Below are 21502 nucleotides of genomic sequence, written 5' to 3'. Positions count from 1 at the left end.
AGGGCAGGCGGAGGGCAGTGCACGCCCCACCCCCTCCCGCTCTCCCGGCCGCTTGCAACCCCGCCAGCGCGCCGCTGGCAGCATTCCCGGCTCCTCTCCTCCCCCCTGGGCCCGGAGCGGTGCGGGCCAGCTCCCCGGGGACACAGCAGGAGCAGGCCGGACGGCTGAGCCGGAGCGCGACCAGCGGATCTTGCTCGGAGGGCGATGACGTCTTCGCCTCTGGCTCCGCCGGCGCCAAGCCCGGCAGGGCGGGTGACGTCATCACCCGGTCACGTGACCGCCATTCAAACAAACAAACCCCCCTCCGCGCCCATTTGGCCCCGCCCCCCAGCGAGGCTACATATAAACGCGTTCCCGCGGGTCCGCCTCGCTGCGAAGAATCTCGGGGCTGAAGGTGCGACGCGGACCGGAGGGGCAGTCAGTGGAGCATCTAGGAATCCCGCACCACAGCCCCTCGCTCAGTCCAAGAGCAGTTTTGGGTCCTGCTCAAAGAAAGCCACCGGGTGGGCTTCTCCCCGAAAGCCGCCACCTCCTGCCTTTAGCTTCCGAGGACAAAGAGCACAGGAAGATTTGCACGCTGGGGGCTCTGGGGCTGGCCATGGTCATGGAGGTGGGCTCGCTGGACGCCGGAGGCCTGCGGACGCTGCTGCGGGAGCGCGCGGCGCAGTGCCTGCTGCTGGACTGCCGCTCCTTCTTCGCTTTCAACGCCGGCCACATCGTGGGCTCGGTCAACGTGCGCTTCAGCACCATCGTGCGGCGCCGGGCCAAGGGCGCTATGGGCCTGGAGCACATCGTGCCCAACGCCGAGCTGCGCAGCCGCCTGCTGGCCGGCGCCTACCACGCCGTGGTGCTGCTGGACGAGCGCAGCGCCGCCCTTGACGCCGCCAAGCGGGACGGCACCCTGGCCCTGGCCGCCGGCGCGCTCTGCCGTGAGGCGCGCGGCGCGCCCGTCTTCTTCCTCCAAGGTGCGCCCTCGGGGAGGCTGGGGCGGGTCTCCGGCCCCCTGCCGCCTGGCCCAGGCCGTGTGGGGGGCTCTGAGGAAGGCTGTCTCTCCGCGCCTGCCCCACCTGGAGTGCGGGGGCGCCCGAGTCCTGTTCTGGGGGCCTGTCATTGGCTTTGTCTGTCTCCAGAACAAAGACTCCGGGGTAAACTTCCAGCACTGGTGGGTGGGGGAATTGTATGAAGGTGCCCTGTGCCGGCGGTACTAATGGGAAAAAATGTCTCTTTGTATTCTCAGGAGGATATGAAGCTTTTTCAGCGTCCTGTCCGGAGCTGTGCAGCAAACAGTCGACCCCCATGGGGCTCAGCCTTCCCCTGAGTACTAGCGTCCCTGACAGCACCGAATCAGGGTGCAGTTCCTGCAGCACCCCACTCTATGATCAGGTTAGTAGGGGCCGGTGCCAGAGGGGGGAAGGAACAGCTGGCAGGCCTGGAAGGGCTGTGCTAGTGAGAAGATAGGAAGTGACCTGCAGCTTTATTTGTGATGGAAGGGACACAGGATGTCATTTATCCCGTGGTTCAGTGGTCCCATGGAGCCCAGTAACTGCTGGCGCCACAGAAATGACCATTGGCCTTGCCCAGGCAAATCGGCTTAATTCCCTATTTATTTATACTCCCAACAACAGTTTGGAGAAAGTTCTCGCAGTATGGGAAACTGACTTTTGCAGCAGGGAGTTTTTGCGGGTGTGGGCACCGGCATTGACTCTGAGCAAAGCTTGACAAGTGTTGGGTATTTTTGGATTTCAGGGTGGCCCAGTGGAGATCCTGCCCTTTCTGTACCTGGGCAGTGCCTACCATGCTTCCCGCAAGGACATGCTAGATGCCTTGGGCATCACTGCCTTGATCAACGTCTCGGCCAATTGTCCCAACCATTTTGAGGGTCATTACCAGTACAAGAGCATCCCGGTAGAGGACAACCACAAGGCGGACATCAGCTCCTGGTTTAACGAGGCAATCGACTTCATAGGTAAATGGAATGGATGCCTGAGACTCCTGCCTCGCTCCCCCCATCTTAACCACTGAGCCCAAATGACTCGAATGACATTTTTCTAAGCCTTCCTCCAGACATTAAAATGTCACTCTGGTATGGGCACCATCCCTGCAAACTGTGAATTTGATGTCCCACTTTGCGAAGGCTCAGAAAGTTGATTTGCCCAGCATCCACTTGCTTAGTGGATGGCCAGTCCAAGTTTAAATCCTGTTGTTCGCTCAGTGCCCACGTTGCCTCCGTGAACAGTGCCCGGGATAGCATGAGGGGACTGACCGTCTCTGCACAGGACACACATGATATTTCTTAGACACCCTATACCTGGGGCTAGGGTCGTTCTCCCAGGCTCATGAGTAACCAGCTGCCCTTTGTTTTCCAGACTCCGTCAAGAACGCCGGAGGGAGGGTGTTTGTCCACTGCCAGGCGGGCATTTCCCGCTCGGCCACCATCTGCCTCGCTTACCTCATGCGGACTAACCGAGTCAAACTGGATGAGGCCTTCGAGTTTGTAAAGCAGAGAAGAAGCATCATCTCGCCCAACTTCAGCTTCATGGGCCAGCTGCTTCAGTTTGAATCGCAGGTCCTGGCCCCACACTGCTCCGCAGAGGCCGGGAGCCCCGCCATGTCTGTGCTGGACCGGGGCACCTCCACCACCACTGTCTTCAACTTCCCCGTCTCCATCCCTGTCCACTCCACGAACAATGCATTGAGCTACCTTCAAAGCCCCATTACGACTTCTCCCAGCTGCTGAAAGGCCATGGGAGGCGATCTCCACAACCCATTGGGACTCCAGGCTCCTTCTTGAGAGGAGAATTGCAATAACTCCTGGGAAGGGGGCTCATGAGGGCTGGTCCTTATTTATTTATTGATTTCACCCGAGTTCCACTGGGTTCCTAAGCAGTCACAGTGATGACTGAGCATCAAGGCGTTCACTGAACTCAGCACATTTGGGACCAATGTCTAGTGGGTACATCAAGTCCCCCTGACAAAAGGGCGGAAGAGAAAAGGACTCAGTGTGCGAGCCGACTTCTTTTCGTTTGCCCCTGTTTTATGTTTATTTTGTAGAAACTTCATGCTTGACATACATACCAGTATTACCATTCCTGACGACACATATACACATGAGAATATACCTTATTTATTTTTGTGCAGGTGGTCTGTCTTCACAAACGTCCGCGTCAACTCCTAGAAGAACCAAATACCTCAATTTTTGTGTTTGAGTACTGTAAACCCTGTACATATATCCTAAGCAGGTGGTTTTCAGCACTGATGGAAAACACCAGTGTTGTTGTTTTTTTTTAGTTGCCAACAGTTGTATGTTTGCTGATTATTTATGACCTGAAATAATATATTTCTTCTTCTAAGAAGACATTTTGTTACATAAGGGTGACTTTTTTTATACAACAGAATAAATTATGGCATTTCTATTGAAGTCTCAATGCTTTATTTCCTGGGCCCCCTGATCCCTGTCCCTCTAGCGATGACATAGGGGAGAGCCTGGGCACGGGCCTCTGGAAAGTGTGGGGATCTGATAAGTGTGTGGGGATCTGATACCACACTCCTTGGTGGCCTCTCGGTCCCACAAGATGTCTACAGAAGTGTGACCAATCATGAAAAGCCAAGTTTTATAGCTGAACTGTTAATATTGGATCCAAGGGTCCCTCCATGCTTCCCCTACCATGTCACCCAGGGGGGCCTGTGTCCCCAAAGCCGAGGGAGAAAGTGACAGCCATTTGCTTGGGTTGCCTTTGTCATTTACTACCTTCTCTCTGGGAGCTGTGCTAGTTCTGACCATGATAGTTTTCCAAAACACTTGGCATGTGTTCCTACTGTGTGCAAAGCATGGTGTGCTCCCTGCCCCCAAAACCACCCAGCCAGACCTTTTGCTGAGGTGCGGATACCCAGCCTAGCAATGTGACGGCGGTGCAGGAATCGGGCCTATATCTATTTTGTTACCTAATTCTTACGTGCTTTGCACTTTGCATGTGCTCTCTCTTTGCCTTTGAAAAGACCTTTATTTCTTGTGAGAATGGTTAAAAACCCAAGCATTATGAACAAATACAACAAATTATCTGAAATCTCCACCCCCAACCCGGCCATTACTAATATTTGGAATTCACACTGGAATCTGCCTATGCATACAGCATTTTTGGTGGCTGCCTTCAGGTCACTTGCTGCTCTGACTTCATAATTTTGTTGCAGAAGCTAGGTAATTAAATCTGACTTGCTCTAGGGCAACATCCTGGATTTTTTTTTTCAACGTTTATTTATTGATTTTAGTGAGAGAGTAAGGGAGAGAGAGAGAGACAGGAACATGGATGTGTTCCTGTCTGTGCCCTGACCAGGGATCAAACCTGCAACCTCTGCACTTTAGGACGATGCTCTAACCAACTGACCTAACCCCATTCGGGAATTTTACTCTCTTGCTGAACAGGCTAAAACAGAGAAGGTGTAATTGATCACTTACTCGTAATCCAGCCTATAATGTTGAATTAAATAACTGAACTTCCTGGATCCCTGACCCTTTAGCTCCTGTCCTCACTATTTGTTTCTGGACAAAGTGTTGTAGGAAGCAGGCAAGAAAACATCCCAGTTGACTTCTCTAGTAGCACCCTGAGTAGTGGACCTGGTCCAGCGCCAGCATTCAAGGCCTTGAGGTAGATTCGGTGTCCCTGACCTTTCCCCACCGGTTCCCCATCTGCCACCTGACTCCCAGGGCCTGAAAGATCCCTGTGTTCTAAGTTCTAAGAACTTACCCTGGGCTGGCAAGCTCATTTCCTCAGCTGGGCTTCCGATTTCAAGTGTGTTCACGCCTTTCAAAACAAACCGTACCCAGTGTTTTTTGTTTTTTTTTTCAATCAACCCCAGAAATTACTATTGCCAATATCTCCCTTCGTGGAAATGTACCAGCGGCTTCGAGTCTGTGGCAGATGCCATGGCTGACTTCCCCGTGGGCCCGAGCCATCACTTTCTGCTTGGCAGGCGCTGGCTGAACCAAAATTAATCTCCACTGTGATCCACGCAGTGGAAAAATACAGCGGCTGCCTAAGGGAGCCTCCAGTGAAAACAGCTCGCTTACTTCTTCCAGCTCGGCGCTCCATCCCCCGCTCCCCTCCCCACCCCTCCCCCACCCTCCTCCCCGGAAGAGCCAGCGTCACAATCCCCTTCCCCATGTCTCTGATCCTTGGTCTTCAGGCCCTCCAGAAAATGTTACTTTTGGCCTGAAACTGCTTTTCTTAGAGGAAAAAAAGGAATGTTACCTTATAGTGAAAAGATGCTTAAATTATTAAAATGTTTGATTCTCAATGGGAGGTTGAAAAAGAGACAGCTGGGTTATTTAATACTGCTGATGTAATACCAGCTGTCAGTTTCAGAGCGAGCGCTTTGTGCCAGCCACTGTGCAAACTGCTTTGCACACCTTCCCATGAAATCTTGAACAGCAACACCTACCGTACAGAGGAAGGAGCTGAGGCTCAGGGAGGTGAGGCAACAGCCCTTTAATTCTAGTTCAAGGTTGTACAGCCAGTCAAGGACTTTGCAGAATTGGAACCTGGATCTGTGAGGAGTGGGGACCCAAGTCCCAGTTCAGTCTAGAAGACGGCTTGAGGGTGTGAGGAAAAGACGAGCTCAGCAGCCAGCCAGATGTCACCATGGTTTTAACACGTAATTTTGGAATGGAAAACTATTTGTCCATTTGGGCCTCAGTTTCCACATATGTAAAATGAAGATAATAAAACCTGCTTCTCTTGTGAGGAGGAGGAGGTGGCATCCTGAATGTAAGTACCTGGCAGAAAGTGGGCCCTAGAGAAACATCTAGATCCCTTTCCCCTCTCCTAGTGACCTCCTGCGACCTTGGGTCTCAGTTTTCCTTCCCATAAAATGACCAGTTTGCATGGATCTCATGCCTGAGGCTCGTCCCAGCCCTCTAATTCTAGGACTTGGAAAAGGCATCAATGCAAACTTGATGCTTTTCTGTGGTTTCCAGGCACCCATTATCCCATTAGGGTAATTCCAACCCCAACGCCTCCACAGCATCCTCTCCTTTCCTTGGAATTTTGCAAATCGCGGCTAATTTGCCTTGAACTTGCAGCCTCCGGCGTCCATTTCCCTCCCTCTCTCCTCCGCCCGTGAAGGATGCAATCCTGGTGTGTACATCTTTAAGATGATATAAATCTGTGATCACACCGTGGCCTCCATCCCCATGGTAACGCGGAGGAGTTTCCCTTTTGTGAGGAAAGCTGTCATGTCACTTCCTGCTGCTGACAAATCAGTTTAGGAGATTAAAACGCAGGGGGGCGGGAGACGGCGGTTCTGCAGAAGTGCTGGCCGCGGTGGTTTCTGGTTGCCATACACAGAGGCAAACAAAGCCCGAGCCGCCGGGGCGGCCCGCCCAGCGCCGACCTGCTCGCTTTCCCACACCTGCCGGCGGCCTGGTGGATCCAGGTCACCCCGCGCAGTTTTTCTCTGCAGGTCGCCTTCTGGGGAGCAGGTGGGAGGGCTGCCCACCTCTGGGGACTTCCCTGGGACTCTGCCCCTGTTAGAGAACAGCCCCTGGGGCCGGACGGATGTCTGCTCCCTTCTCCTCCCCAGAACAAAGGGTATGCACGTTGCTAGCACCGCAGTGAACACAATCAGCTCTGCTCAGGAAAAGACCATAAGGCCACCCTTTTCTTGACTGTGGCTTTAAAACTGAACATCAGGTCCGTTCATTCATTCATACATTCATTCATCAAATATTGACTCTTAGAGGCTGCCTAGGGATACTTCGGTGCAACACAAAGTTCCTACTCTAGTAGCTAACAATGGGGCCGAAGGGAGGCCGAACAAAAAGTGGGGGCTCCTTTAGATTTTGATGACTAGAGAGGCCGGCCTCTCTGAGAGGTGGCGACGCTAAGACCTGAATGCTACAATCCGGTTTCTGATTTGAGAGGTGTGCTGGGAAGGGGGCTCCAGGCCAAGATGGGAGCAATGGCCCAAGGTGTGGGAGGAATCTTCCCAGATTAGAGGATAGAGCACTTCACTTCAGGTCAGCTAGACCTGAGTTCAAGTCCTGACTCTGCCACTTCTTAGCTGTGTGACTTACTGTGGGTAAATTACCAAGCTCTTTAAACCTCCGTTTAAATATGGGCCAGTAACCTCCAAAGACCTTTAAAGGCTCTTTAAAGGATTAAAGGAAAGGCGGTCACCTCTGAGCACATCAGAGGCTTGAGAAAGGCTCATTGTCCTCTTGTGACTCAGCGGGTCCCCATTCTGTCTCTCTTGCAACAGCGCTCCTCCCCACTGGAGAAGTGGGTTGTCTTGCCCCGTCCTGACACACAGCCGAGCTTTGTTTGGTAGTCACCTTTGTCCGGAGACCACCAGCCCTGCCTCGCCGACTGCGCAGAGGTGTACCCCTGTCTTGGCCTCAGTGCTCTCATCTGTAAGAAGCACCCGAACTGACCTACTTTCCTGCCTACCTCTCAGCTTTGGGCCCCCTCCTTACCCACACCTGGGAAGGCTCTGGAATCTGTGGGCTTCCTTTGGGCTGGTTCAAGGAGACAGGGGGGAAGGAATAGACACTTTCTGGGGAGGGGCAGCCAGGCGTCCAGGACCTTCGGCAACTAAGTTGGTGTTATGGTCATGTGATTGGTTCCTGAAGAAATGAGGCCCCCCCCAGTGCCCTATGGGGGATCACAGACACCCACCCCCCAGCCCACCCTTCTCTCCAACCCTGGGCAACCCTTTGTCGGGTCCCACACTGCCAAGTTCAGGTTTAAAAGTTTCATCAAGGCTGCCACCAGGGGACACTTGAGGTTTGCTGCCTCCTTCTTTGATCTTTGTGTACTCATTCATGTATTCATTCATTCATTCATTCATTCATTCATTCATTCTTTGGTCAACAAATATGTCACCTTGATTTGCAAAACAATATATAGTACCTCTTCCAGCCTCTCTCTCTCTCTCTGAACTTGTCACAATCTCCGGGCGAGACTCACGTAGGCCCCTAATCCAAGGCCCCGCAGGACGTGACCGCTGCCTTCATTTCCAGCATCATGCTCCCTGTCGCCACTGCTGTCCCTCATGCATGTTGAGACTTGTTTTCCCAACACAATATGCTCTTTCTTCTTACCCTTACTTTTGCACATGTTATTCCCAAGGCTGAAATCACCTTCCCCTACTCAAAATCTGAGCAGGGTAGTGAAGCCTTCTTTGACCCTTAAGACTTCCCTGTCTGTGCGTCTAGCTACACCCCACAGCTGAAATCAAGGGTTGGAAACTCAGCCACCCGCTGGGACCAAGCAGGTCAGAACTGAGAACTGGGCCACTGGATCCTGCGACGACCGCCCTCCCTCAAGGAAGTTCACCCCAGGGAAGCTGCCCGTCAAGGTGGAAATGTAAGCCCAGTGTTGCCCAACCTTCCTATTTCTAAAAGAAGCCATGGATTTGTATCTATTTTCATGTGAAACTCCTGATTTCAAGTCCAACCCAGTGGCTGTGAATGGGTGACTGCTGCTAGCCACCTGTTTGTTGTTGAGTTTATCGACTCAGGGTCCTCCCTTGTGCACCTTTGAGCCCCTGGGGACCCAGCCCGGGGCTTAGTGAGCAGCAAGTACTTACACAAGGGTTCTGAGTAAAAGGCGTGCCTGGGACAACACTGATAAAACAGCTAGTATCTGAATGACCTCAGCGGGTTGCTTCTCTCAAAGCCTCAGTTTTCACATCCTTGAAAAGAGAGTGATGAACGCATTTGCTTTACATAGTGGTCAGGATTAAATGAAATATGTAATGTACACGAAATGCTTTGCACAGTAAGCTACACACAGTAAACAATACATGTTGATGATTTTAACATCATCATCACCACCATCAGTATTATAAGGGGAAAATGAAAAAAAGGAAATATGTATATTAGTAGTTATTCTCGTTTCAGCAACTCTTAGTAGTTGCTTCTCGTTTCTGCCTTGACCAGGCAAGCCCGGCGTTTCGAACCAGCGGCCTCAGCATGGCAGGTCAATGCTTTATCCACGGCACCACCACAGGTCAGGTGGAAATACGTATATCAAAGCTATCAGGTCATAATCTCCAGTCCAGACCTGCCCCCTAACTGCAGACTTGTATATCCAGACAGCCTCCTTGACATGCTTGTTTGTCAAATAGATTTCCAAATCTGGCAACTCCAAAACCCCTTGATTTAGCCCCAAACCACCTCCTGCAGTCTTTCTATCTTTGTTAATGGCTATTTCATCCTTCCATCAACTCAAGAAAAAAAAAACAAAAAAACTTTGGAGACATCCTTGACTCCTCCCATGTTCTCATAACCTATATTTAAATCATCTACAAATTGAGGCAGATTCATTTTCAAAATGTAACTATTTTCAAAATATACATACTTCTCGTCACTTCCAGAAAACGACCTCTCTGGTCCAGCTACCATCACAGGCCGCCTACAGTAGCCTCGCGGCTGTCGCCAGCCTGCTCCCGCACCAGCGCGCCAGTCCCTTCGCAGCCAGGGGCCACAGCTGCCCTTTTACCGTTGCGTACGGTGCACATCTTAGGGCACATTCTCTCAGTTTTTGCTTTCCTACAAATGTTATTTACTTTGTTATTAAAAAAAATGTTTTCGCCCTGGCCGGTTGGCTCAGTGGTAGAGCGTCAGCCTGGCGTGCAGAAGTCCCGGGTTCGATTCCCGGCCAGGGCACACAGGAGAAGCGCCCATCTGCTTCTCCACCCCTCCCCCTCCCTCTCCTTCCTCTCTGTCTCTCTCTCCCCTCCTGCAGCCAAGGCTCCACTGGAGCAAAGATGGCCCGGGCGCTGGGGATGGCTCCTCGGCCTCTGCCCCAGGTGCTGGAGTGGCTCTGGTCGCAAAAGAGCGACGCCCCGGAGGGGCAGAGCATTGCCCCCTGGTGGGCAGAGCGTCGCCCCCTGGTGGGCGTGCCGGGTGGATCCAGGTCGGGCGCATGCGGGAGTTTGTCTGACTGTTTCTCCCTGTTTCCAGCTTCAGAAAAATACAAAAAAAAAAAAAAAAAAATGTTTTCACTAGGCAAAAAAAATCTAGTTGCAACCTTATTTTTTAACCACTGTGAGGACACATTCAATGGTCTTCTGACTTGCATTGTCTCTTTCGAGAAGTCAGTTAACTCTCTCCGTGTTGTCCCTGTGAGGGTAATCTTATTTTTATTTTCTGGCTGCTTTGAATTTTTGTTTTGTCTTTTTGTTTCTTTATAATTTTTTTTTTTTTTGTATTTTTCTGAAGTTGGAAACAGGGAGGCAGTCAGACAGACTCCCGCATGCGCCCAACCGGGATCCACCCGGCATGCCCACCAGGGGGTGATGCTCTGCCCATCTGGGACGTTGCTCTTTTGCGACCAGAGCCATTCTAGCGCCTGAGGCAGAGACCAAAGAGCCGTCCCCAGCGCCCAGGCCAACTTTGCTCCAGTGGAGCCTCGGCTGCGGGAGGGGAAGAGAGAGACAGAGAGGAAGGAGAGAGGGAGGGGTGGAGAAGCAGATGGGCGCTTCTCCTGTGTGCCCTGGCCGGGAATCAAACCCGGGACTCCTGCACACCAGGTCGACGCTCTACCACTGAGCCAACCAGCCAGGGCTTCTTTTTTTTTTTTTTAAGATTTTATTTATTTATTTGAGAGAGGAGAGAGAGAGAGAGAGAGAGAGAGAGAAGGGAGACACAAGGAGGGAGGAGCAGGAAGCATCAACTCCCATATGTGCCTTGACTGGGTAAGCCCAGGGTTTTGAACTGGTGACCTCAGCTTTCTAGGTCGATGCTTTATCCACTGTGCCACCACAGTTCAGACCTCTTTTTGTTTTTAATGGAATTTATTGGGGTGACATTGTCTAATATAATTATATGGGTTTCAGGGGTATCAAGAATTCTTGAATACAGCATCTGTAGATTGTATTATGTGCTCAGCACTCCAAATCAAGTCTTTCTATCACCAACCATCTACCCCACTTTATCCTCTTCTATCTCCCCCCCACCCCCCTTCCTCTCTGGTCATCACCACAGTGTCATCTGTGTCTATGAGTTTTGTTTTGTGTTGCTTAATCTCTTCACCTTCTTCACCCAGTCCCACAACCCCTCTCCCCTCTGACAGCTGTCAGTCTGTTCCCTGGGTCTGTTTCTATTTTGTTAGTTTATTTTGTTCATTAAGTTTCACAGCTGAGTGAAATCATATAGTACTTGTCTGTCTCTGACTGGCTTATTTCATTTAGAATAATGCTCTCTTATTTTTTCTTTAGCAGTTTTGTAATAATGTCTCTGTAGTTTTCTTCCTATTTATATTGTTTGTGATTTGTGATGCTTTTGAATCTGTGGCTTGATGTCTTTCATTAGAAAACTTTCACTTAACTTTTCCATTTTATTCTTTTATATATTAAACACAGTTGTGTTTTTTTTGTTTTTTTTTAATGTCTGTGACCAATACCTATCTGGATCCTCTTGTGTTTATGTGTATTGTCTATTGTTTCTCTTGTTTTTAAAAATCAAAACATGACTTAATAAAACAAATAAAACACATTCTCTCACATGCCTGGTTATTTTTGATTGTCAGGCACTTTGTATGAAAAATTTTAGAGATAATTTGGCTTAAGGTAGTGCTATCCTCTTCTAGAAAGGATTTGACTTATTGCAGGTGGCAGGGGGCTTAGGAATTCTAGGCCATCTTAATCCAACCATCAACGATCTTAGATGGTTTGAGAGGACTTGAAGTTGGGCTTTAGGTTCTGTGAGGACTGCTTTATTCTTATTTTAAGGGTGTATCCTTTAGGGGGGTCAACTAAAAGCTTGGGGAATTTACCATGCACCCTATTCTGGATTACTGTTTTGGGTAATATGCAAAAAATTCTAGGGATATACCAGATTCCTTCTTGGTGTGCCTTGAACTCTACTTCTGTCCCATTAGACTCAGGAGTCTATTAAACGCTCTGCCCCACCTCTGAGCCCTTCAGTCTCCTAGTTCAGAGACCCTGCAGACACCCAGGGGCAGGTGCCCTTTGGGGAAAAGAGGCCCCCCCATACTTTGCTTTTTCCTCTGGGTTTTCTTCTTCCTGATCTTGATCTTATAATTCTTCACTGCCCTTCTAGTGCTTGAGTGCCTTCAAACTGAAATACTTTTAGATATTTGGTCCAAACTTTCCTGGTCCTCAGCAATAGGCTGGTTCTGAATCATGTGGTCTGCCATGACTGGAAGGGAGTTAGACTTTTTTTTTTTTTTTACAGAGACAGAGAGAGAGTCAGAGAGAGGGATAGACAGGGACAGACAGACAGGAATGGAGAGATGAGAAGCATCAATCATTAGTTTTTCGTTGTGCGTTGCAACGCCTTAGTTGTTCATTGATTGCTCCCTCACGTATGCCTTGACCGCAGGCCTTCAGCAGACCGAGTAACCCCCTGCTCGAGCCAGCGACCCTGGGCTCAAGCCAGTGAGCTTTTGCTCAAACCAGATGAGCCCGCGCTCAAGCTGGTGACCTTGGGGTCTTGAACCTGGGTCCTCCTCATCCCAGTCCGACGCTCCATCCACTGCGCCACCGCCCGGCTAGGTGGGAGTTAGACTTTTAAAAACCCCGAGTGAGGCCCTGGCCGGTTGGCTCAGTGGTAGAGCGTCGGCCTGGCGTGCAGAATCCCGGGTTCGATTCCCGGCCAGGGCACACAGGAGAAGCACCCATCTGCTTCTCCACCCCTCCCCCTCTCCTTCCTCTCTGTCTCTCTCTTCCCCTCCTGCAGCCGAGGCTCCATTGGAGCAAAGATGGCCCGGGCGCTGGGGATGGCTCCTTGGCCTCTGCCCCAGGCGCTAGAGTGGCTCTGGTCGCAACAGAGCAACGCCCCAGAGGGGCAGAGCATCGCTCCCTGGTGGGCAGAGCATAGCCCCCTGGTGGGCGTGCCGGGTGGATCCCGGTCGGGCGCATGCGGGAGTCTGTCTGACTGTCTCTCCCTGTTTCCAGCTTCAGAAAAATACAAAATAAATAAATAAATAAATAATAAAAACCCCGAGTGAAACTTCTAACGCATCAGGTCATTTCTGTCTTCTACTCAGAACCCTCCCGTGGCTCCCACCTCACTCAGAATACAGGTCATGTCCTTCACAGAGGCTACCTGAGCTGACATGACTTGTCTTGCTGGTATGTCTCTGATCACATCTTCTGCCACTCTCCCCCCTCGTTCATCCCTTCCAGGCAAGCTGGGAAGACTCATCTCTCTTTAAAGCACAGGCCAAGTTCACTCTTGCTTCCCTCTGCCTGGACTGACTGACCCTCCTTCTGCTCTCTGTTCAAAAGTCATCTCCTCCATGGCCATTCCCTGTCCACTGACCCATTTAAACTAGTGAATGCCCTGCCCTGCCCCAACCCCAGGCAGTCCCACATTTCTTTCTGCCTTATTTCTCCACGTAGCACTCACCACCACCTGAGACTTATTTGTGTATGGTCCCTCTCCCCACTAGAATAGAAGGCCTTGAGGGCGGGGGCGGGGGGGCTGTCTGTCTTGTTCACTGCAGTATCTCTTCCTTAGTACAGTGCCTGGTAGGTGGTGGGTACTCAATAAATGTGATGAATCAATTAAAGAACTTTGAAGATGTTAAACAATCCCCCCCCCCTTTTTTTTTTTGCATGGGTCCTGGGCTCAAGCTAGGGGGAAGTGATTCTGTTCTGCTCAGCCAAGCTCTTTCCCTTCCACATGAGGCAACTTCCCTTGGACGCATTCCAGTAACACACAGTCGTGTGAAAGTCCAGTGTATAAAAACACTTCATAAGCAGGAAGCAACGTAAGGGTCTCTGCAATCCAGGACCTGGCGTCCTGCGACTCCGTTCTTGGGGTCAGGGCTGCTCTTGTGGTTCTGAAAGGATGACGGGGGGGGGAGAACTGTTCTGGGACCCCCACTCTGAGTCCCATCTTCCCACCACTTCCCCCCGCACCCCCCCCCCCCCCGCCTCCCAGATGAAGGAGAATTCCCCATGGCCTGTGCCTCTAAGTGCGGAGAATGGGGCAGTGGGTGATTCATGGGGAAGTCTGTAGGGCTGCTTGGGGCTCATGACTCACAGCTTCTTCTCATCTAAAGGAGGATTAGATATCGATGCTGAATCTCCTGGAAATGTCCTATGCCATGGTCTCTAGTGACCATTGGGGATTCTCCCCCACGGAGCTCTCAATAGCACCTTCCTGTCACTCGCCACTCTGTGTAGTTAGTTGTATGTCTGTTGTTTGATGAATATGTGTGGAGGAGGAAAGGAAGGGAGGCTAGGAGTGAGGGGTGGGGAGGAGGGAGAGAGGCAGAGGAGAGGGCATCAGACTGAGAGCCACGGAGAGTAGGTTTCATTTCTGGGTCCCTAGCCTCCAACCTCTGGCTGGGCATATAGCTGGGGAAATGAATGGCTGAATAAATGACTAAATACTTGAGGGTCTCTTAAGAAAACCTCATACCAGGATAGTGCCATCCTGTTAGTGTCTCAAGGTGCTGGTACCAGCAGGTTTGGGGCTTGGCACCCACTGTGGATGACACTAGAGAGGCTAAGGCAGAGAGTCCCAATCAAAATAGGTGCCCTGAGGCCTGACCTGTGGTGGCGCAGTGGATAAAGTGTCGACCTGGAAATGCTGAGGTCGCCGGTTTGAAACCCTGGGCTTGCCTGGTCAAGGCACATATGGGAGTTGATGCTTCCGGCTCCTCCCCTTCTCTCTCTCTGTCTCTCTCTCCTCTCTCTCCTTCTCTGTCTCTCTCTCCTCTTTAAAAATGAATAAATAATAATAATAAAAAAATAGGTGCCCTGACCCACAATCCAGTCATGAAAGCAGCCCCTGCTGAGCTCTAACGGGTGCCAGGCCCTGTGCTGGACACTGGACACTGGACACACAGGGATGGAGAAGACAGCCCCTGACTTTGGGCTCTCCCAGCGGTGGAGACTGACAGGTCGACCCATGAGTTGAGTGCAGTGATCCAGGAGCTGGTGAGGTGTGGGTGAGGTGTGGGTAAGGCAGGGGGCTGGGGCGATGTAGGGAGGAGTGAGCAGAGGGAAGAACAAGGAGGAAACACTTTCGGAGAAGGTGACCCCCAATCCCTAGAAGTCTGGCACAGGAAGAACTCCTGTGCCCAAAGTGATGAGGAATGGTCTGAAGCCAATTTATTCAGTAGATTTTATGGAAGGAAGAAAGGTCCCACCCAGGACTTGGACCTACTTGCCCTAAGACTGAATTTCCAAGAGCCCTCATGAGAGTCCCAGTGAGTGTCTTACTCTTATGCAAATAGACCAGATTCCTGTGGCTCTCACATGGGCATTTCAAAGTGCGGGCACTGTGGTGCCCCAAGGCCAAGGAAATGACCTTCAGGGAAGAAACACTGAGAAGAAGCACTAGCTTGTCATAAACTTGGAAACATACCAGCTGTAGCCTTTTCAGATTGGCCTCACTATGATGCATTTAACCTTCCTCCATGTATTTTTGTGACTTGATAGTTCATTTCCTGTTAGTGCTGAATAATATTCTCCTGCCTGCATATGTGCCACAGTGTGTTTATCCATTCACCTACCCAAGGACATGTTGGTTGCTTCCAAATTTGGGGGGATTATGAATAAACATTCATGTGCAGGTTTTTGTGTGAACATCATTTTTCAGCTTCTTTGGGTAAATAACAGGGAGTACAACTGTTCGATTGTATGGTAGGAGTATGTTTAGTTTTGTAAGACACTGACAAACTGCCTTCCAGAATGGGTGTGGGGTGTTGCAGTCTCACCTGCAATGAATGGGACTTCCAGTGGCTCCGCATCCTCACCACCATTTGGTGTGGTCAGTGTTTTGGATTTGGGCCATATTAATAGGGATATAACAGTATCTCATTGTCGTTTTAATTTGCATTTCCCTGATGACGTGTGATGTTGATCTTTTCATGTACTCACTTGTTCTTTTTATCTTCTTTGGGGAGGTGTCTGTTCAGATCTTTTGCCCACGTTAACAATCAGGTAGTTTGTCTTCTTATGGCTGAGTTTTTTTTTTTAATATGGCAGTTTTATTTTTTGTTGTTGTTTTTTTACAGGGACAGAGAGAGAGAGAGAGATAGACAGGGACAGACAGGAACAGAGAGAGATGAGAAGCATCAATCATTAGTTTTTCGTTGTGCTTTGCGACACCTTAGTTGTTCATTGATTGTCGTATGTGCCTTGACCGGGCAAGCCCAGGGTTTCGAACCGGCGACCTCAGCCTTCTAGGTCTCTGCTTTATCCACTGCGCCACCACAGGTCGGGCCTTATTGCTGAGTTTTAAGAGTTCTTGGTATATTTTGGATAGCAGTCCTTTATCACATATGCCTTTGGTAAATGTTGTCTCCCAGTCCGTGGCTGTCTTCTCTTTCTCTGGTGGGCATTTTTGGGTAAGAAAAACTATATTTCCCTATTCCTATGTGGTATAAGGCTTGATTTTAGCCACTGTGAATGCTTTTCGTGCAACTGAACGCAAGTTTAACTAGTTCATGATGTCATACTTCTGTTTAGAACCTCCCAGTGTCTTACTTGGATACCCAGAATAGAGCTGAGCTCTTTCCAGGGCCTCCAGGGCCCAGTTAGTGAGGACCCCGACAGAGCAGTTAAGAGCAAGACCTCTGGGGTTCAAATGCTGGTGGTGGTGTTTCCTATGTCTGTGACCTTGGGGGGCGTTATTTAAGTTTTTGGTACCTCGGGTTCCTCGTCTGCACAATGGATGAACAATAGAACTACCTTACCGAGTTGCTGTGAGGGACAAATGAGTGACAACAGTCAGCTCGGTATTTGGCGTGTGCCGCAAGCTCGATACATACTGCTACTGGCGTGGCACCTCTGCCCCGACCACTGCGACGAACCCCACTCATTTTCTTTTACTTCCATAAATGGGGCTCTCCCTCTGCCTGGAGCTCTAATCTCCACACCCAACACACCACACCCAGCAGCGCGCGCGCGCGCACACACACACACACACACACACACACACACACATTCCCTTGTGAGGCTGGCTTCCGCCCCTCCAGAGGTCCTGCCCGACCCCCTCTTCTCTCCCTCAGCATCTTGTTCACGGACGCCATGCCGCTCTGTTCACTGAGCGGTGAGACGCGCCCGCACGGCCACAGCCTCCGCGCTAGAGTAACAGGGTTTATGGTTGCTCCCCGTCCGCGTTGGAAGCGCCTGCTGTTGGGTGGGGGCCATGCCGACCCGATTCACATCCTTAGCTCTAGCACAAGTCTGGGACATGGTAGGTGCTCAAGAAATATTTTGAGGGGTGAACGACTGACCAGGACCACAGGTTTTCTGTATAGGAAGGCACGTTGTACACACCACCGTTGCCAGGGGAGCAGAGGTTGAGCAAGGGGCAAGGACCTGGCCCGGGGCCGAGTGTGAATGGGGGTGCCTGATTGGGACTCGGGGCGTGTCAAACCCTGGCAGGTGGGTCTCCTTCTGCTTTCTCTGGGACAAGGATGTGGCCTCTGCTCCTCAGTGGCTGGTTCTAGAAAACACTCCCTCTTCCGCTTCCATTTCCCCCACAGAGAGCAGGTTGACCAGCAGGCTACAGTGGGATTTGGGCGAGTGATGGATGGTAATCCCAGGTGTCCTGGCCCCCAGCCCTGAGCCCTGTCCCCGAGCAAAGCACCTTTCTGCCTGCTCCTGCCTCAGACCAGGACCGTGAGGCTCTGGCCAGGAGACTGGGCAGGAATCTGGAGCCCCCACAGGGCTCCCGAGGTATGCTCTGTGTCTGGGGGGGGGGGGTCCTGATTTCTTACAGACTTCATGGCAGGCAGATAGGGGGCAGCTATCAGTTCTCTGGAAATAGTTTGAAAGTGCATATTCAAAAAAAAAAATTTTTTTTCTAGTACAACAGCACAAAGCAAGTTTAACCAAAATCTTCTTAGGGGTGGGCTGGGGGTTGTGGAGAAATCAAGGTAAAGGCAGTACACATTTGGAAACCTGCCCTAAGAACGTAGAGACGTGGGCTGGGAAGCTGAGAAGCCTGATGGGCGTGTGTGTGTGTGGCCGACCCCTGTGCACAGGTCTGTGCACAAGTGCAGGCAGGCAGGGAGGGGGCAGCTGTGTCCCTGCTGTGTGAGCATTGTGGAGGCCCTTGTGTGAGTGTCCAGGTGTGAGCATGCGTCATGTGCTGTCGTGTCTGGATGAAAGGGAAGAACACGCCGTGGAGCAGAGGAAGGGACATCTTTGGGTAGAAGGCCCGACAGCTGGCCTGAGGCAGCTTAGCAGGAGGCAGCCTTCTCTGTGTCCACTGCCCTTGGTCGGCCAGACCAGTGGAGCTCATGGTCATTTAAGGTGCTGGCCAGGGCAGGCAGCTTATTGGGTGGCAGGCCACCCAGAGCAGAGATGGTGCAGGCTTTTCAGGGGGGCCTTGGGAGCTATTTTTAGTGGCCCGGGCTGACTCCCAAATCCTGCTGACTATTTCTGGCACCAGAAGATTGCCCTGAAGGATGTGGAAAATTTTCATGTTAGGAATGTCTGGTTTCCCTTTGGCTATGCAAGGGCAGAGCAGGGAGACCAGGACAAGGGGTGTGGGGCCCAGGGGGTTCTGGGAAAATTCACCAGCACTGGGAGCATGAAATGGCCATCTTCCTGCCGGTTGGAGACCAGCACAGGCTTTTAAAAACACCAGCATCATTATGGGTGACCAGCCTAGTTTGCATGCGGTATCTTAGTTTTACCAACAAAAGTCTGGCACCCAGGACACTGTTCAGACCCAGGCCAACTGGGAGACTTGGTCACCCGACCCCCATTTTCAGCCCCTTTTAATTCTAGAAGTGAAATGAATAAGAAGAATAAGAGCTGAGCTACACATATTACCTTCCAGAATGTTCACAACCATCCCGTGCAGTAAGTACTGTTACCTCCTCTGTTTCACACGTGAGGACGCCAAGGCAGAGGTGAAGCACCCTGCCTATTGCGGAAGAGCTAGCTGAGGGTGGGCTAGGATTTGGACTCTGGGGTTCTGGGGCCAGAACTCCCCTATATGCTGCTGGGGGGAAAAGACGGCTTTGGACCCCGGAAAATCTGGGCTCACTCACTTCCTAGACAGTCACTTAACTTGGGATGAGTAATACCTATTTGACCAAAATGTCACAAGAAAGTGTCATTGCATGAGGCCGGACACCAGCAGGTGCTTAGACATAGTGGCCTCGATCCCCACGACTTGTCCCTTTTGGAATGGCAAGCCCTGGCCATGGACATCCGTCCTGGTTCCCAGAGGCCCCGATTGCGGGCAGTGAGGGAGGGAGGCAGCACGGTGTGGGGCAGAGAACCAGGCCTGCGAGCCACCAGTTCTGCCCTTTGTGCCTTGGGCGTCCTTGTGGCCGGTGACCTTCACTCCGCCGCCCCCCACCCGGCCGAGGAGCGCAGGAGCCCCGCCCCCGCCGAGGTGGGGGAGGTCCGGGCGATCACCTTGAGACAGGACGGTAAGACGGGAACCTGTCTCTCCGCCTCGCCCGTCCCCCCACTCGCCTCCACCCCGTCTCCCCGGGCAGGTCGGGAGCCCCGCGGTGCCCGCCCGCGGGGTGGGCGGCTGGGGCGGCAGCGCCGAGGGCTGCAGGGTGCGGACGTGCGTGCGACCCCCGGGCACGAACGGAATGCGACGGGGCTACCGAGACGCGCTGTTCCTTCCGCAGCCCGCGCGTCAGCGCCCGGCAGGAAGGGCCGGGCGGCAGCGTTCCTAGCCGTCCCCTCGGGGCTGGGGAAGTGGCCGAACAATAGAGCTGCTCGGAGGGACTGTACCCAGGGAGTGTGTGTGTACACCCTACTGTGTGTGTGTGTGTGTACACCCTACTCTGTGTGTGTGTGTACACCCTACTGTGTGTGTGTGTGTGTGTGTACACCCTACTGTGTGTGTGTGTGTACACCCTACTGTGTGTGTGTGTGTGTACACCCTACTCTGTGTGTGTGTGTACACCCTACTGTGTGTGTGTGTGTGTGTGTGTGTGTGTGTGTGTACCCTGGGTGGAGCTGTGAAGCAGGGAGAACAAGGAGGACCCCTTACTGGGTTTACTCGAGTGTCAGGCCCAGGGCCAAATTATCCTGCTTGGTACTCTCCGCCACCCTGGAGGGAGCCCTGGCATGTCACTGTACAGGAAGCAGGCGCCCAGGGCCACTGGAGTTAGCACACGGCTCCGGGAAGGCCCTGCTGGCCCCTGCCGGCTTCCGGCCGTGGGTTTGGGGCCGAGGCTGGGCAGGGAGAGGCTGAGAAGCCCAGCAGGTGGCCAGGCCCTGCAGAGGGTAGAGCCCTGGGTGCAGCGCACACTGCCCTTGTGAGAGAACCAAGCTCTCCCTGCGCAGGCGCAGGCGAGTGAGGCTGGGTGTGCACCAGCGTCCCCATTTCACGGTGGGGGGTGGGAAGCTCTGAGCAATGTGCCCACTCACACTGCAAGCACATATTTATTGTACAAAAATAATGGATTTAAGCTCCTAAAGGAAGGGAAAGAATCATAATTAATTCTACCTTTCCTCTATAAACAGTGTGTGGGGGGGGGCGGTAATCAAATGGCTGACGAGGAGGCGTTTCTATTTATACGGGCTTAAAAATATAGAAGGGATGATCAAATCAGCACATCATTGTGCCCTCCTCCAATGGATGCACATCACCCAGAGACAGACAAGCTGAGCCTCTCATAGAAGAGGCACCGGTGAAGTTGTCTTGTCCGAAACTCAGACCTGAACCTGATCAAGCAAGTTTCTAGCGCAACCAACATTTGCAGGAACTACAAGGGATCAGAGGAAGTTAGGCGGCACCTCAGGGAGGCAGTCAGCCAACTTCAGGTGTAGGAAACTGTTGATAAGACAACTGATTTCTTCTGCAAATCAATTTAGAGAGAAGGGGGTGGGGAGAGAAAACAGATAAGTAACTAAGTAAATACATAGATGCAGGGGAATCTATGGAGTAAAGGAGATTTGGAGAGGTATCAACCAATCAGCAGGTGTAGATCTCATTTTGGATTCTGAGCTAAACAGATTGTAAAACAAACAAACAAAAAACTCCAAATATATGAAAACCATTTACGAAATAAGAAATTTGAGTAGATTCCCTAAGAATCACCTGGCTGGGGTCTAGTGATCTCTTTTGAACTGATGCTCCCAACGGGATTCTAGGGCTCAGATCGTGACTCCTGACTTAGGGTCAACTGGGTGCCCCATAACACTGACCCCTCCCTGCCTGCTTTCACCAGGCACTCCCACTCCCGGGACAGTCACTCACTGGAGTTTGTGGAAGGAGAGAGGGAGGTGGGAGAGATCTGTTTTCTCTCCTCTGTCCTCTGAGCTCTGGGTCATCTTTTTTTAGTGCAAGCATCTTGGAGGTAGTCAGGATCTGTCAGCCCAGAACTGTGTGTATAAAATTAGACCCCTTGAGCCAGGGGCTGCTGTGATCTTGCTCCCTGGGAAATGGCATAAACAGAAAACTGCAGCTGCTGGGACATAGCGCATGTACCCAAATAGGGTGGCCCAGGATGGTGAGGTCCCACACTTATGAGGACAGCCCGACTGAAATCCAGAAATGGCCCTCAGCCCGGATCACAGTGGTGGGCACTGTTCT

The 21502-nt window shown here is 51.7% G+C and overlaps 2 protein-coding genes across 2 annotated transcripts in view; one reads left to right on the top strand and one right to left on the bottom strand.

Moving 5' to 3' along the window:
• NEURL1B (neuralized E3 ubiquitin protein ligase 1B) overlaps window positions 1–21502 on the bottom strand; it is a 292908-nt gene that overhangs the window by 199269 nt on the left and 72137 nt on the right. The gene's annotated exons all lie outside the window — the stretch shown is intronic.
• On the top strand, window positions 371–3413 carry DUSP1 (dual specificity phosphatase 1). The gene is made up of 4 exons (XM_066342643.1): window positions 371–965; window positions 1238–1383; window positions 1747–1966; window positions 2367–3413. The coding sequence occupies exons 1-4, from the start codon at window positions 599–601 to the stop codon at window positions 2735–2737; spliced, it is 1104 nt and encodes a 367-aa protein (XP_066198740.1). The 5' UTR covers window positions 371–598; the 3' UTR covers window positions 2738–3413.

The sequence above is a fragment of the Saccopteryx leptura genome, chromosome 6 (genome assembly GCF_036850995.1).
Source record: "Saccopteryx leptura isolate mSacLep1 chromosome 6, mSacLep1_pri_phased_curated, whole genome shotgun sequence".
Lineage (NCBI taxonomy): Eukaryota > Metazoa > Chordata > Mammalia > Chiroptera > Emballonuridae > Saccopteryx > Saccopteryx leptura.
This window is presented reverse-complemented; position numbering and strand designations above follow the sequence as displayed.

Excerpts from the sequence above, each read along its gene's own strand:
- DUSP1 (XM_066342643.1), top strand. The coding sequence starts at position 599 with ATGGTCATGGAGGTGGGCTCGCTGGACGCCGGAGGCCTGCGGACGCTG. Across the intron at positions 1,384-1,746 it reads GCACCCCACTCTATGATCAG|GGTGGCCCAGTGGAGATCCT; the intron begins GTTAGTAGGGGC and ends TTTGGATTTCAG. Across the intron at positions 1,967-2,366 it reads CGAGGCAATCGACTTCATAG|ACTCCGTCAAGAACGCCGGA; the intron begins GTAAATGGAATG and ends TTTGTTTTCCAG.